The sequence below is a fragment of the Seriola aureovittata genome, chromosome 17 (genome assembly GCF_021018895.1).
Source record: "Seriola aureovittata isolate HTS-2021-v1 ecotype China chromosome 17, ASM2101889v1, whole genome shotgun sequence".
In the NCBI taxonomy this organism is placed as follows: Eukaryota; Metazoa; Chordata; class Actinopteri; order Carangiformes; family Carangidae; genus Seriola; species Seriola aureovittata.
The window spans coordinates 3,796,529-3,811,100 of record NC_079380.1 but is presented as its reverse complement, the minus strand read 5'-3'; the positions used below and the strand labels follow the sequence as shown (position 1 = coordinate 3,811,100).

At 43.6% G+C, this 14,572-nt stretch overlaps 1 protein-coding gene across 1 annotated transcript in view; it reads right to left on the bottom strand.

Annotated features, from left to right (window-relative positions):
* Positions 1-6: 6 nt before the first annotated feature.
* Positions 7-14,572, bottom strand: part of LOC130185682 (myosin-11-like) — a 29,027-nt gene continuing 14,461 nt past the window's right edge. The window contains exons 21-44 of the mRNA XM_056402275.1: positions 14,142-14,211; positions 13,754-13,914; positions 13,518-13,626; positions 13,152-13,283; positions 12,867-13,073; positions 12,653-12,790; positions 12,442-12,565; positions 11,855-12,026; positions 11,443-11,655; positions 10,296-10,440; positions 9,899-10,105; positions 9,421-9,525; positions 8,933-9,085; positions 8,559-8,807; positions 7,337-7,549; positions 7,029-7,241; positions 6,690-6,851; positions 6,268-6,396; positions 5,995-6,083; positions 5,288-5,411; positions 4,990-5,198; positions 4,677-4,785; positions 4,399-4,571; positions 7-2,698 (exon numbers count right to left, since the gene is read on the bottom strand). Of these exons, the coding sequence (XP_056258250.1) occupies positions 2,476-2,698; positions 4,399-4,571; positions 4,677-4,785; positions 4,990-5,198; positions 5,288-5,411; positions 5,995-6,083; positions 6,268-6,396; positions 6,690-6,851; positions 7,029-7,241; positions 7,337-7,549; positions 8,559-8,807; positions 8,933-9,085; positions 9,421-9,525; positions 9,899-10,105; positions 10,296-10,440; positions 11,443-11,655; positions 11,855-12,026; positions 12,442-12,565; positions 12,653-12,790; positions 12,867-13,073; positions 13,152-13,283; positions 13,518-13,626; positions 13,754-13,914; positions 14,142-14,211 (3,829 nt within the window). The 3' untranslated portion in view covers positions 7-2,475. The remainder of the gene's footprint in view (positions 2,699-4,398; positions 4,572-4,676; positions 4,786-4,989; positions 5,199-5,287; positions 5,412-5,994; positions 6,084-6,267; positions 6,397-6,689; positions 6,852-7,028; positions 7,242-7,336; positions 7,550-8,558; positions 8,808-8,932; positions 9,086-9,420; positions 9,526-9,898; positions 10,106-10,295; positions 10,441-11,442; positions 11,656-11,854; positions 12,027-12,441; positions 12,566-12,652; positions 12,791-12,866; positions 13,074-13,151; positions 13,284-13,517; positions 13,627-13,753; positions 13,915-14,141; positions 14,212-14,572) is intronic.

The following is a 14,572-nucleotide window of genomic DNA, read 5'->3' as shown; positions in this document are numbered from 1 at the left end:
ACCAGATGAGTTTAGTAGCAGTTTTAATAGCACTGGTTCACAGAAAGCAGAAAGTCTGTTGTACAAATCACCTTCATTATAATTATATAATTGTGAATCTGTGAGGTTTTAATCACACTGCCTAATCAGGAATGAATATACAACAGTTGGTTTACAAATATAGTTTTACATTCAGTTTCCAAACTAAGAGCTTATCTCTAAATATTAAAACCCTCTGAGGATGTGCATGAAGAGTAAAGTCAGCTCCAGGTGGTGTGACACAGAACTGAGCAGCTGATTTTCAGAAACATAAATACCTGTTAATAAATTAATTTAACAGATATAACATGTCCAGAATCCTTAAAGTCTCTTCACACAATTTAGAAGAAAAGATATTTCATCCAATGCACAAGAGACAGGTTAAAGGGTTTAGGTTGCAACTCTTATTTTGCAATCCCAACAAAGACTTAGATGGAAATGACAGTGTCTCTGCACAATATGAGCAACCTGAATCAAAATGTCAGATTGTATTTTCAGTTATATGATGATGTCTCTTATATTTTTATACAATAAAATGTGTATGTTTTTCTCATATTGTCCAAAATAAGAGAGAGACGACATTTCAGGCTCCCTGGAGAGGAAATATTTTTTTCACCCAGACGGTTAAAAGAGTCTTTGAGGTTTCTGGAAAAAAACAAAGTAGTTAAACAGAATCTGAATCAGCTCAGCTGTCATGGGTCATAAACAAGAGACTGACTTTTTGTGTGGGAATTAGATAAACTACCTGGAATATAAATAAATATAATCATATAAATAATATGTTAATCCACAAACATTGAAAATATTAGTGACAAGTTCTTGGCCTCACTTCAAATCAGAATCACTTTCTTTACGTTGGAGATAATTTTCTTTTTTTACTTTGTAAACTTTGAGGAGTTGAAATCTACAGTGTTCACACCTGCTCTATTGTGCTCATTCAATTACAGGTTTATTTCCCGAAATCAAGTTAAACAATTTTGAATCAGTCTGTGTAATAACAAATGCTGGTAAATCCACTATTGGACTAACTTGTGACGTTTTAACTGTTGTTTGACATTTCTTTTTTCATTCTTCCGTCACCATGACTAAAATATTTGCACTGATCAGGTTCAAACGGTTCTCCTGAACTGTGTTTTGTATAACATATATATTTATTTATATCTGAGAAGTGCAGATAAAAACACAGGTGAGTGATTCGTTACTTAATGGAGCTACAAAGAGAAGGGAAGAAATCATGGGACAGAGAAAAGTTTGGTTCATCAGCGACAGGTTTAGTGAAGGAAAACGAAGCGAGGCCTGGTCGTTTCTTCCACTTGGACAGGTATGAAACTGAAACGTGACCTTTTGTTTTGAAACTTAAAATCCCAGAAGTCACTGAGCTCTGTAGACATTGATAAATATAGAAATTAGAATCGGTTTAAAACGTTTGCACAGCAACAGCCACTGAGGCTCATGGGTACTGGAGCAATTTCACATAAAAACTTAAATGAATCCTAATTTTGAAGCATGCTCATTAATAAAGGACCAAAAAGCTGTTTTAAATTTAACAGCAACATTTACTTAGTTCAGTGGTTCTCAAAGTTTTTTCACTTCAAGAACATATTGTGACACAAATTAGACCACAGACCCCATCTGAGAAGATTTTTGATTTTAGATGTTTTATAACAGACAGTGTTTGAAACCCAAGACCCAAAAATAAAAAATATATATTCTGTCATTGTGTTACTTATGGACCCAATTACGGTGAAAATAAAGGATTCCCCTTTTTGCTGGGGACCTCCTCAAGGACCCCTGGAGGTTCCTGGACCCCACTTTGAGAACCACTGACTAAGAGGAAAGTGCATATTTAAAAAAAAACAAAAAAAAACAAAGGATCAGCAATCAAACCTAAAGAAAAAAAATATTTTAAATTACTTTTTAAAATTATTGTCCATGATTCAAACTTGCTAATTTTTTTCTTATATATCCTCATCAATTGCTATAAACCTGATTGATTATTTTGTCAATAAAATGTGAGAAAGATGGGAGACGTGGAATTTCCCAGAGTCAGGTGTTCAAACTTCTGGTTTTAACTGAGCGACAGTGTGAAGTTCAGTTCACCTTCATATGACAAAAAACATCAAATCCTAAAATATAAACATGTATGGTCAATGACATGTTGGCTTTATTGTGGTAGAGACAGTGGGAAACTTTGTTTGGCCTCCAGATCTTTACACTATGTTGTGTTGTTTCCTTCAGTGCTGTTGTGATGTGAGATTGTTTTTGTCGTGTGTCTCTTTCCCTCAGATTGTTTGTGTAAATCATAAATCTTTACTGTTTGTTTCTTGTGTTTTGGTTTTCAGGAACATTGAGGCTTTTATTGTGAAAGGACACTTGAATTTTTAAATCTAAAGTGTAAAAATATTTCAGTTTTCTTTACTTGAGTGAATTCTAATCATAATGTCAAGTGTGGTCCCTTTACTCATCGGGGGAGCAGGTGTAGTCCTCCTCGTGGGCATCCAGTGGGGGGGTGCAGGGCGGAGGAGACGGGGACCGAGGCTCCTCCTCCTGCAGCTCCACTGAGTTCTCCTTGAGGGTGCTCCTCCGGCCGATGCTCCCTCCCATCCCGAAGCTCCTGATGCTGCCGCCGCCGCTGCTCCGAGGACTGGGGCTGCTGAACACCGCCTCCCCGCCACCACGCCTGGGAACACCCGACACATCAGGAGGAAGAGAAAGAGGAGGAAGAGGAGGGTCAGAGGGAGGTGAAGGACAGAGGAAGAAGACAGAGCAGAGAGAACTTGGTGGCTGGTTGCGAAGCGAGAATTAAAAAAAAAAAAAAAATTAAAAGTAAAAAATTAAGCCCCTGAAATGTTTGAGGTGTAAACTGCAGGATCAGGACAGTGATGAGGAGACAAAGTAAGAAGCCTGTTGAGGAAGAAGCTCTGAGGACAGATCACAGATGTCTGAGGACAAGAGAGGAACAGGAGCCAGACATGAAAGGAGGAAAAGGAAATTTCAAATCACAAATGATCTTCAAGTTTAACAGTGTAAGTACAAAGAATCAGGGCTGAGTGGGATTTTTATCAGTGTAAAATACTTTGACATTTTACTTCAAAAACAAAGAGCGGAAAAACTCTGCCTCACTGTCCTGTTTTCAAAGTATTCAAAATACCTTTATTGTCCAAACAAATGTTTTTAAAGAATTCAACTACATCTCGATTTTGAATTTGAACATTAATCAGTGGATAAAGTAAAGCACCAACTAAAAGAGACAATGTGTTAAACTTTTTTTAAGAAAGACTTCTTTACTTTTTTAAGAAGATAAAATGTATTTAACTGTAACTGTATTTGTTAATTTGATGAACTCTTGTCAATTTTTTTTTTTTTTAATGTTTCCTTTTAGAGGCAGAAAAAAATTCTCCAAAATTATGAATATTGGAGAAACAAGCAACAATAAGCTGGAATTTAGTGAAATAACATTACAAGATGAATTAGATGTTAAATTTTGATCCAGTTTGATCTTCTTGACGTTTACATGAATGAATCTTGTTAGCCATGCTAGTAACGGAGCACTACTGTTTGTATTGTTCCCAAACAAAACTCACATACTATTGATCATTTTATAAGTTGCCAAAAATATGAAAAATGTTCAAAACAAAAGTCCCATTCAGTTTTCTCCTGTTAACACGCTCAGTGATCATGTTTGAGAAACTAGAACCACATGTTTTTCGTAAAGGTCCATATAGTCTAAAGGTCTCTGTCCATGTGTTGTTTGATTATAGATCAGGTCTAGGTTCTATATTAATACTGTGAAAGTATCAAACCCTCAGTCCACAGAGAAATGCACACAGCCTGTATTCAGAAACTGAGCCTTAAAACCAGCTGTCAGGACTTCTGTAACTTTGTGATGTCACAACAAAGCAGTCACCGCCCTCAGCCATGCCCCAAGCTCCGCCCACCTGGACCCAGCATCCAACCTTGCAGGATTTAGTCTCTCTGAGTTTTTTACTTGAAATCTGCTATATTTTTATTGGATCACTGAGAAAACAGTCAGCCAATCAGAAGAGAGGCTCAGAGCCTCCTCTCTTCTGATTGGCTCACTGACCTGTTGTTATTAGAGCTCCACAGAGAAGCCTGAGAGAGGAGGTGGAAAACTACACTTGAGATGGTTTTTGGTTCTTAAAACCACAAATACATGTATATCTTCTTATAAATCCACATTTCAAATAAAACACAGGAGCAGAGGAAAATACGGAGCTTTAAAACAATTGAATCAATTAATCAATTATAAATATTGTTGTCAAATAGTTTAAAGAGACCAACTCCTCAATTGATGGACTATTTGTTTCATCTCTGCTCCACCTGTCTCCACCTGTCTCCCCTCAGTCTGACCACTGTTACCTCAGTTTGCTCCTGAGCGATGACACCTCTCTGTTCATGGCGTCGTTGGCCTCGCTCGCCTCGTCCAGCTCCCTCTGCAGTTTCCTGCGAGCGGCCGCCATGCGCTGCGCCTCCTCCTCCGCCTCCTCCAGCTGATGCTTCAGCTGCTTCACCCGCACGTTGCCCTTCTCCGCCTGTGCAGCGCGGAAACAGAGTGGACGAGCCGTTGTATTTACAGGTGAATGACTGAGCGTGTGATAAACGATGTTTTGGCGGGTGCCTGAACGCAGCAGTGGTACCTGGTCTTTGTATTGCTGCGCCAGCTTCCTCTCATCCTCCATCTGGATCGTCAAATCCTTCAGCTTCTTCTCTCTCTGACGCAGATTCTTGGCGTTGGCCTGGCGCTCTCTGCACAGTAATCATCATCATCATCATCATCATCATCATCATCATATTGAGTCTAATGCAAGATCATTTTCATATTCTCATACTAAACTTTCTTCTTTTTGTTTGGTTTGCTTGAATTTATTCTGCCAGTGTTCATACTTGTCACATTGTGAGTTGGAATGAAACCTTTGGAACTGAACTCCGTTTCCCATAATGCATCATTACCTGCTCTCTATCTCCAGCTGCTCTTCAGCCTCTCTCAGCTTGCCCTCGAGGGCGGCAATGGAGGACTTGAGCTTGGAGCGGCCCTGGCCCTCGATCTCCTGCAGCTTGGCCTTCAGCTCTCGGTTCTGCCTCTCTAGCTGCTGCCTGGACCCCTCCCTGCTCTGAGAGGAGGACCTCTCCGCCGCCAGCTCCGCCCCCAGCTGCTCCACCTGCACAGCACCAGAACCAGACTCTTAACACCACTTACTTAGACTTCTCCGGTCCGGTCTTCACCCTCTCTGCTCCACCCGAGACCTACCAGCTGCTGGCTCTTCCTCAGCCGGTCGTTGAGGCTCTCCACGTTGGCCTGCTCCTCCTCCAGCTCCTCCTCCAGCTGACTGATCTTAATGTCCAGGCGACGCTTTTCATCAGACATCAGTGACCTGAGGAGGAGGAGGAGGAGGAGGAGGATGGGGTAAAGGGAAGGTTGGAAAGTAAACATGCCCATTAAGTCCTTTTTATAGACTTTTCCACTCAGAAGAATTTATATTACTGCAGGAAAAAATTGAAAACTGGTTAAATTAAAAGTAAATTCCTTCTAAAGAGTTTTTACAGTTTGATTAGAAAAACATGTTGAACTGAACTCTGTCAACATCATAACAACCAGATAAAAATACAAATTACAATTATTTATTTATTCTTCTTACATTCTTCAATCAGTTTCTGTCTAGAGCTCATAGATTTTTCAGTGGATGTTCATGATCTCTAAACGATGATTCCACTGACTTTTCTTCCAGCGCCACCATCAGGCCAAATCAATCTCTTCACACACTTTGATCCAAGACAAGTCATCTTAACAACTAAACCACTAATTCACATCAGAGCTGTAAAGTAAAAGCTCTGAACCATGACTGTTGTGTCACGAATCAGCTCGCGCCTCCTTCCACCAGCTGACAAATCTCCTCTACAGAGTTATTTCATGATCCATATAACATGGAAACTTCCTTTGTGCAGAACGACACCTACTTCCCAGAGGAGTTACTGGCCAGTTCTTCGTGCAGCTCGTCTCTCTCTGTCTCTGCCTGCTTACGAGCTCTCTCAGCTGCTGCCAACATCTGGACAGACAGACAGGAAGTTAAAAGTGAAATAAAGACGGTAAGAAACAGATGAACAGTTATCAGAGCAGTTGAGTGAGAGACCATTTCAGGCATCACAGAGGAAACACACACGACACATGGTCATGACTGATGTGGAAACAACTCTGGAGCTGAAGTGCTGCGATGCACCACATGACCTCACCTCGTGCAGCTGGACGATGTCGGCCTCCAGGACTTTGGTTCTGCGCTCAGACTCTCTGGCTGAAGCGAGCACCTCCTTCTGGGCTGCACGAGAGTCCTCCAGGTCCCTCCCCAGATCCTTCACCTGGCCCTGTGAGGAACAGAGAGGGGAGGGGTCATGCCGGGTTACAACTGGTTTTTAACAGTATATGACTCACAATACGGGCGGCACTTTGCCACATTTTAATATACATTTATTTATTTGGACAAAGAAGATAAAGGAGAAGGCTTTAAGAGACAATGCCTCCACCTGACACAAGATGCTGATCATCAGTTTCCAAGAACATCAGTCCAGCTTTAGCTGCTTTACAGCTTCGATTTCCTCTCAACTTCAACTAAAAGTTGATGAAAACTAAAAAGACACAAATTGTCAAAGACACTGACCTGGATCTTGCGGAGCTGCTTAACCGCCTCGTCGCGCCCCCTGCTGGTGGCCTCCACCTGGTCCTCCATGTCCTTCAGCTCCCCCTCCAGCTTCTTCTTCCCGGCCGACGCCTGACCTCGCTGCTTCTTCTCCTCCTCCAGCTCCCCCTCCAGCTCACGCACCTGACGGAACAGTTCGTCATTTAGTGAACACATGAGGCCTGAGTCATAGTTTCTGATGTGACACCAGGGTGGGAGCGGGAGGCAGTAAGGTGATGAGGAAACGAACACCAAACATCGCCTCCTGCAGATGATCAGACCTTAAAGATAAAGGCGTAGCAGCTGTAGGTTGTACTCCACCTGTTTGAGGAGCTGCTTCCTCTTCTCCTCGCCCATCTCGTCGCGGGCCTGCAGCTCCCTCTCATGCTGAGCTTTCAGGGCCTGACTGTTGACCTCCAGACGCAACTTGGCGTCTTCAGCGACCTGCAGCTCGTCCTCCAGCTCCTCCATCTGTGTCCTCATCTCCTCCACAATGGACTCCAGGCCACGCTTCGCTTTCTCCAGGTCGTGGACCTGACGGAGGATGGGGGCAGGATCAGATCAGATCATCATGTCATCCTCTCTAATAACAGGAAATCATTTGTTTCTATTTGTAATTTGTTTCTTACACTCTTTCCCACGTCGTCCTTGGAGCTGATGAGGTCCTCCATCTCGGCTCGGAGGCCCTTCATGGTCTTCTCCGCCTCCTCCAGGGCGTCCTGGTTCTCCTCCAGAGCTCTGGACAGAGCTAACACTCGAGTGTCCTTCTCCCTCGCCTCCGCCTCCGCTCGATCACGTTCCTCTGCAAACTTACAGGACACGGCTCGCTCCTCTGCCAGCATCTGACCAACATGAAGACGAAGGAGATCACGGGGTTATCACAGAGTGCAGGTCGAATGAACAGAGCGAAGAACTTCTAGAGTTAATTATACGTCTCAGACTTTCTGTATAATGTCAGTTGTATCTTTAATCCATTGGAGCTGCTGTAGCTCTGGTGGCTCTTGGACAGGAATAAATCTATTTATTGGCTTTCTCTCTCATCAGTCTGAAGACAGTTTGACCAGCTGACAAACATGAGGGTGATCATGTGCTGCTGAAAGGACATCTCTGCAGCCCTAAACAATTAAAAGTCCCATATTTTCCTCTTCTCCTGTGTTTTAAGTGGTGATCATAAGAAGATATATTTGTGGTTTTAAGAACCAAAAACCATCTCAGTGTAGTTTTACATCTCCTCTCTCAGGCTTCTCTCTGGGGCTCTAGTAACAACAGGTCGGTGAGCCAATCAGAGGAGAGGAGGCTCTAAATCACTCTTCTGATTGGCTCACTGTTTTCTGAGTGATCCAATAGAAATGTAGCAGATTTCAGAAAAAACTGCAAGGTTGGATGGTGGGTCCAGGTGGGCGTCCTGACGGCTGGTTTTAAGGCTCAGAATACAGGCTGTGTGCATTTCTCTGGACTGAGGCTTTGATACTTTCACAGTATTAATAAAGAACCTAGACCTGCTTTATAATCAATCAACACATGGCAATCTAACTTTAATATCAAGACAATTATGACAAAAAACCTTTCTGTAACACTTAGACGGACTGTAGCGTACCTGTAAAAGGAATTATTGCTCTACTGCCACATAAAGTAATTAATATGAAAGAAAAGTATCACACTATTTTACCATTACTTCTCTGAAGTTATGTGGGTTAAATCAAATTTCATTTATGGTGGGAATTGTCATTGTAAATCCTGGAGTGGATTGGATGATGGACACTTACACCACTTTAAGTGTTGCTTCTGTAAGAACTGTAAGAAAGCACACAGAGCCAAACACACACTAAAATATGCCTGGATCTGTCAGACCTGATCAAACTTCTTCTGCTTCTTCTCCAGGTTGGAGACGAGTTGCCTCTGGCTGTCCAGGTCCATGAGGACGTCCTCCAGCTCCTGCTGCATCCGGCTCCGGCTCTTCTCCAGCTTGTCGCAGGCCGAGGCCTTCTCCTCGTACTCGCCGTTGACCGCCTCCAGCTCGCGCTGCAAGCGCTTCTTCCCCTCCTCCAGCAGCTCCACTGCCCCCGACGTCTCGTCCAGCTTCTTCTTGTAGTCCGACAGCTGGCAGAGGGTGAGACAGTGAGGGCTTAAAGTTTGTCATGTTTCTACAGGGCGTCCCAAAAGGTTATAGGCTACACAGTTGTGATACCGCTGATTTATTTGAAGCCTTGTCTGAAGTTACTGACCTGCATGTTGAGGCTGGAGACCTGCCTCTCCACGGCCTGTTTGGCCTCAGTCTCCTCCTCCAGCTGCTCCATCAGGCTGTTCCTGTCCTCCTCCATCTGACGGAGACGTCCCGACACATTCAGCTTCTGACGGGTCTCCTCTGACAGCACCTCCTGGAGGAAGAGGACGGGGAGACGGGAGGAGATGTCAGTCGGTTGGTCCAACACTTATATCTCAAAAAGGAGTGAGAGTTTCTACAGACATTCATAGTCTCCAGAGGATGAATCCTGTTGACTTTTATGATCTATGAAGAGTTGCTAGCATGGCTGTAGACTCTAGTCCTGTTTACCCTGACACTACTGGACCAAAACCCATAAGATTAAATCCGGACTGACTTCAGAAGGTTGGTAAAGTAAGTTACACACCCGACTAATGTTCCTGTGGAGGAACTGTATAATCCACTGCACTTCAGGTTAATAAACTGGTGTAACTTTACTGTGTCTCTCACCTGTGCATCCTGGAGCTGAGAGGACAGACTGGAGACGTCTTTACTCAGCTTGATGTTCTTTCCCTCCGCCTCATTCAGCAGACCCGTCACGCTGTCCAGCTCCAGCTAGCAGAGAGAAAGAGAAAGAGAAGGAGAGGGATTGAAAGAAATATTCAGAGAAAGGGACAGACAGAGGTAAGATGTACAGTTTTATCCTTCACTCTCTTTAGACCCTGTTGCCTCAGATTTCCTCCAATGATTTATTTTAGTTGTTGATCTGGCTCCATTCAGCAGTTCCAAACATCTGACAACTGTCTTTCATTTCAACCCTGATGCTGCATCTTGCTGCTCTTAAAGTCTCCACCTTTTGGAAACATTCTGTATAACTGTGCTTTATGTCACAGTTCTTTTTGCTTTGCCTTTGTAAATCATTGAGTAATTTAATAAACATACAAACAGTATCTGACAGTATCAATGCATTCATATTTTGAGGACTCACAGTCATCTTGGAGACTTTCTCTCCCAGCTCAGTCCTCTGTCGTTCGCTCTCGTTGAAGCGTGAGTGCAGGTCGTTCAGCTGACCCTCCACCTTCTTCTTCTTGTGCTCCACGTCCTGTTTGGCGCTGGCCAGGGATCGCAGGTCAGCGCTCAGATCTGCCGACTCCTTCTCCAGAGCCTGCTTGGCTTTCTCCAGACCAGCCCTCACCTGTACATACAGGTGTGTATGAGAGAGTCAACCAATTGAATTGAATTGGTTGAGGGGGGCTGAGAATGACACACTTTTAAAAAAAATATATATTTGATGGCGTTTAGTTTGATGCAGAAAATGTGTGTGTGTGTGTGTGTGTGTGTGTGTGTGTGTGTGTGTGTGTGTGTGTGTGTTGTGTGTTGTGTACCCTCTTGGCCTGCTCCAGCTGCTCACTAAGCTCCTCCACAGCCTGACTGTGTTTCTGTCTCAGATCCTGGATTTGAGCCTCGTGGCTCCGCCCCTCATCTTCCATGGCTTTCTTCAACATGGCCACCTCCTGCTCACGCTTTGCCCTGTTGACCACATACACCAACAACAACATACACACACACACACACAGACATCGGATCACCACAACACATCCATCAGTAACATGACTTACAGATTTTGGCGATCAGCTTACAAACTCTGCTGTTATGCAGATGATACGTCTTCTCAGAAAGAAGCATAGTGCGATTAACAGGCGGTTTTTATTATTGTTCAACACAGACTAGATCATTTAAGATTGGTTGCAAATGAAATAAGTTATGTTGTTTAGAAATTCGTAGAAAAAAACCCAAAACCTTCCACCTGTCACCTCCAGTTCGGAGGCAGAGATTGAGCAACTGTCACACCGCTGCTTTTTCCGTTATTGTCTTTTAGGCCTCATATTATACAGCTGAGGAAAATACAGAAGATGAACCTTTCAAATACAATTTTCTGTTTGAATCTGCTTTCTAGTTTGTCATAATTTAAGTTTTCTTTGTCAGGATCCAGTGTTTATTTTTGCAATACTCATTTTGGCCACAAAAGGCTGTAGAGTACAGTGGTAAAGAAATAGTAGGTACATGGAGAAATTAAAAATCACTACCCAAGTCTAAATAGGACTAAAAGCATTAATGTTTTTCCCAGATGATTTCTAAATTTTCCATTTCCATTTTTAGTCAGGAAAAATCCTGACTAAAAATAAAAAAAAACTTTTTGTGACCTTTTCCACAGGCTTTTGTGGCCTAAAATGAGTGTTATCTTCTCCTTTTAAGGCCTGTTTATACAGTTTGTCTTTACGCTGCCTTTTGTTTCTTCATCTTGTCTTAATGTCTTCTGTGTTATGTACATTTATATACATCATTTACATACAGTATAACATAACATCTACTGTATTTGTCTGTGCTGAAAGAGGGATTCCTCCTCCGTTGGGTTTCTCCTTTTCTTTTTCAAACATACAGTGGTGTCATCGTTACAACTGAAAATGAACATGATCATCGGTGTGCGGATCCATCAGACGTCACGTCAGGATACTTATAGATCATACAGACCTAAGCTCCTGCTGCGCGGCGGTGGTGTCCAGACTGTCCTCCAGCTCAGTGCGCAGAGCGTTCAGCTCCTCCCCAAGGTCCCGGCGCGCCGCCTCAGTCTTCCCCCTGGCCGTCCTCTCTGCCTCCAAGTCCTCCTGCAGCTCTGAGAGCAGAGCCTCCAACTCCCGAATCCGCTTCACCGCTGCCCCGTGGTGATTGCTCTCCTCCTCCAAGCTGTGGACACACACACACACACACACACACACACACACACACACACAAAAGTGCAAATAAATTTTCTAAACTTTTAACATCTAATTTCAGGAGTTTCATTCTTGTCTGTGTGGAAATGTCTCTGAGTGTGAAACAGCTTTCATGACACCTGTGATACTGTAGAACACTGTGTTGTGTTGTGGGGTGTGACCCCTCTTACCGGGCCTGCGTGGCCTGGAGCTCGTCTTCCTTGGCGGCTAGCTGGGCTCGCAGCTCAGCTAGCTGGGCCAGGAGGTCGGCGTGCTGCTCCTGGAGGTCGGCCAGCTCCGCCTCCACCTTCCTCTTGGCCTTCTCCATGTCCTGACGACCCTTCTCTTCCTTCTTTAAGCGAACTGGAAACGTCAAACAAAAAGGATATAAAGAACAAACCCCTTCAAACAAAAGCTTATCTTCAGTTTTTATAGAGGCATTTTGGGAAAACAAAGGATTAAGCTCATTTGGTTTCCCTGTAATTAATATTAATATCCACTTTTACAACCCAGTAAATTTGAAGGCTGTTAAATGATAAAGATTTTTAAAAAAATATTTATTTAAATTTAGCTCCAACCCTGGGCTAGCGCTTTAACTTTTCTATTATAGATCTTATGATGTGTATTTTGTTAACATGTATAGTATGGAGTTTGAGTTCCGAATAGTACATTTTTGATTTATCAGCTGTGTTCTTCTGCATCTAAACACAGGTGAATGGAAGATAGTAAAACTGAAGGGAGGCCAATAAAGACAGGAGTGAGACATCTGCTGACTGACCCTCCAGGTCAGAGATCATGGACTCGTGCTTGGCCTTGAGTTTGGTCAGGTTCTTGGACTTCTCCTCCTCCTCGGCCAGGTTGGAGCTCATGTCAGCCATCCTCTCCTCCAGAAGCTTTCGCTCCTACAAACATCAGAGGGTGTGAGTTTAGTTTAAACTGTGAATGAAACACTGAACCACACCAGTACACAACCCTGCTCCCCTTCAGACCTTCAGCAGTTTGTTGTTCTGGTCCTCCATCAGCAGGATGTCCTCCTCCAGCTTCTTGACTTTTCCCTCCACAGCCCCTTTCTCCAGCTGCAGCTTCTGCCGAGCGTCCTCCTCCTCCGCTATGTGGGCCTCCATCAGCTGCAGACAAACAACGTGTCTGTGGTTAAACACTAAAAGTCAGCAAATACAAGAGACGCGTGGAAGAAGTGTCCACCTGTAGCTGCTGCTCCATGTCCTTCTTCTCCTGCTGCAGGGAGCTGCTGCGGTCCTCCTCCTCCTCCAGCCGGGCCTCCATCTCGTGCAGCACCTCCTCCAGCTCCTGCTTCTTGGCCTCCAGTCTCACCCTCATCTCCTCGGCCTCAGCGCACAGCTCCGTCTCCGCCTGCAGCTTTGACTCCAGCTGGGCTCGCTCCTCCATCAGCTACAAACCCACACTTTAGTCATTTCTGGAAATATGTTTTCGCATAGAAAACAAGATGAACACCTGCACGTGTCTCACCTGGGTGTGTCTCTGGCTGACTTCCTTCAGCTCGGCCTCAGTCTTTGCTGCCACTTCTTTCGCCGCCTTTAGCTCCTCCTCCTTCTGACCCATTTCCTCCTCTTGTCTGGTAACCTGCAGCAGGGGCTTCACCTGATCCACGGACAGACACATCACACATCCACAACTCAGATTTGGTTTCTTTTGAATATTCAATACAAAGATTTTCAGAGTAAAAGTCATTACACACCAAAACTAGAATGAACCGTCGGATGAGTGAGAAATGAAGAAACTCTTTGTAACATGTAGCATCAGTAACTCTAACAAACTGCACATTGGTGAGTGTGTGTGTGTGTGTGTGTGTGTGTGTGTGTGAATGTGTGTAACCTTAGTAAAAAGCCTCCACCACTGCCAGTTCTTGAGTTTCAGGTAACAGGCGCAGTTTCTCTGGATGACCTTCATGGCGCTCAGCTGCTGCTGACGTTTACTGAAAGCTCTAAAAACACACAAATAAGAAGATCCAGATGTCAGTGTGTGTATATATTCATGTGTGTGTATAAATTATTAAAGGTCATTTTACCACTATCACGTGGTTCAAATATCAGTCGAGCTGTTCCTCTTACTTGCGGGCCAGGAAGCCTCGTGCTTGTGCCTGGAAGGCGATGATGACGACGGTGAGTTTGAGGTCTCTCTCCTCCTCCAGCTGAGCCAAAACTCCCGTCCTGAAGAACATCTTACTCTGACCAATACGGTACAGGTTAGGGTCCAGATCCAGGTGCTTTACCTGAAAGGGAGGGGGAGAGAGGAAGAAGCAGTGGAGTTAAACCTCTGCTTTTTACAATTCCATTCTCATGATCCACCTTTATATTAAATTCAAATTCATCCTCTCAGCTTTCACTCTACGACTAAATGTCTGCAGGTCTGATTTGGATCATGTCTGACCACCACTGGGATCGTGAACTGGATCAGCAGTGATGTGTAACACAGGAAGTGTTCTTGCATCCAGCTCACCATCAGACAACACGCCTGTTTCCCGTCCATGAAGCCCTTAGGGATGGCGTTGGCAGCCAGAATCTCATATCTACAAACAACACAACAACAGTGTCATCAAATACAGAGTCGCACAAACATGCAACATACTTTATAACACAAGCCATAACACTAAACTACCAAAATGGTGAGTTGGGATGATTAGAAAGAGTTACAACTATGATTTATACCAGACTTTGAGAGCTTGAACTCTCCTACTTAATGGTAACCACAACAAGTGTAATCTATATTTTATTTAATCAGGAAGTCACATTGAGAAAAGAAAAATAAAATAAATAAACAACAGAAAGAAATATTAATTGCAGAAATACAATTTTCCAGTGATTTAAATATACATTCAGACATGTGTTCATATAAACAGGTGGACATGTGTTCAGAGTGTATTTTTAAAT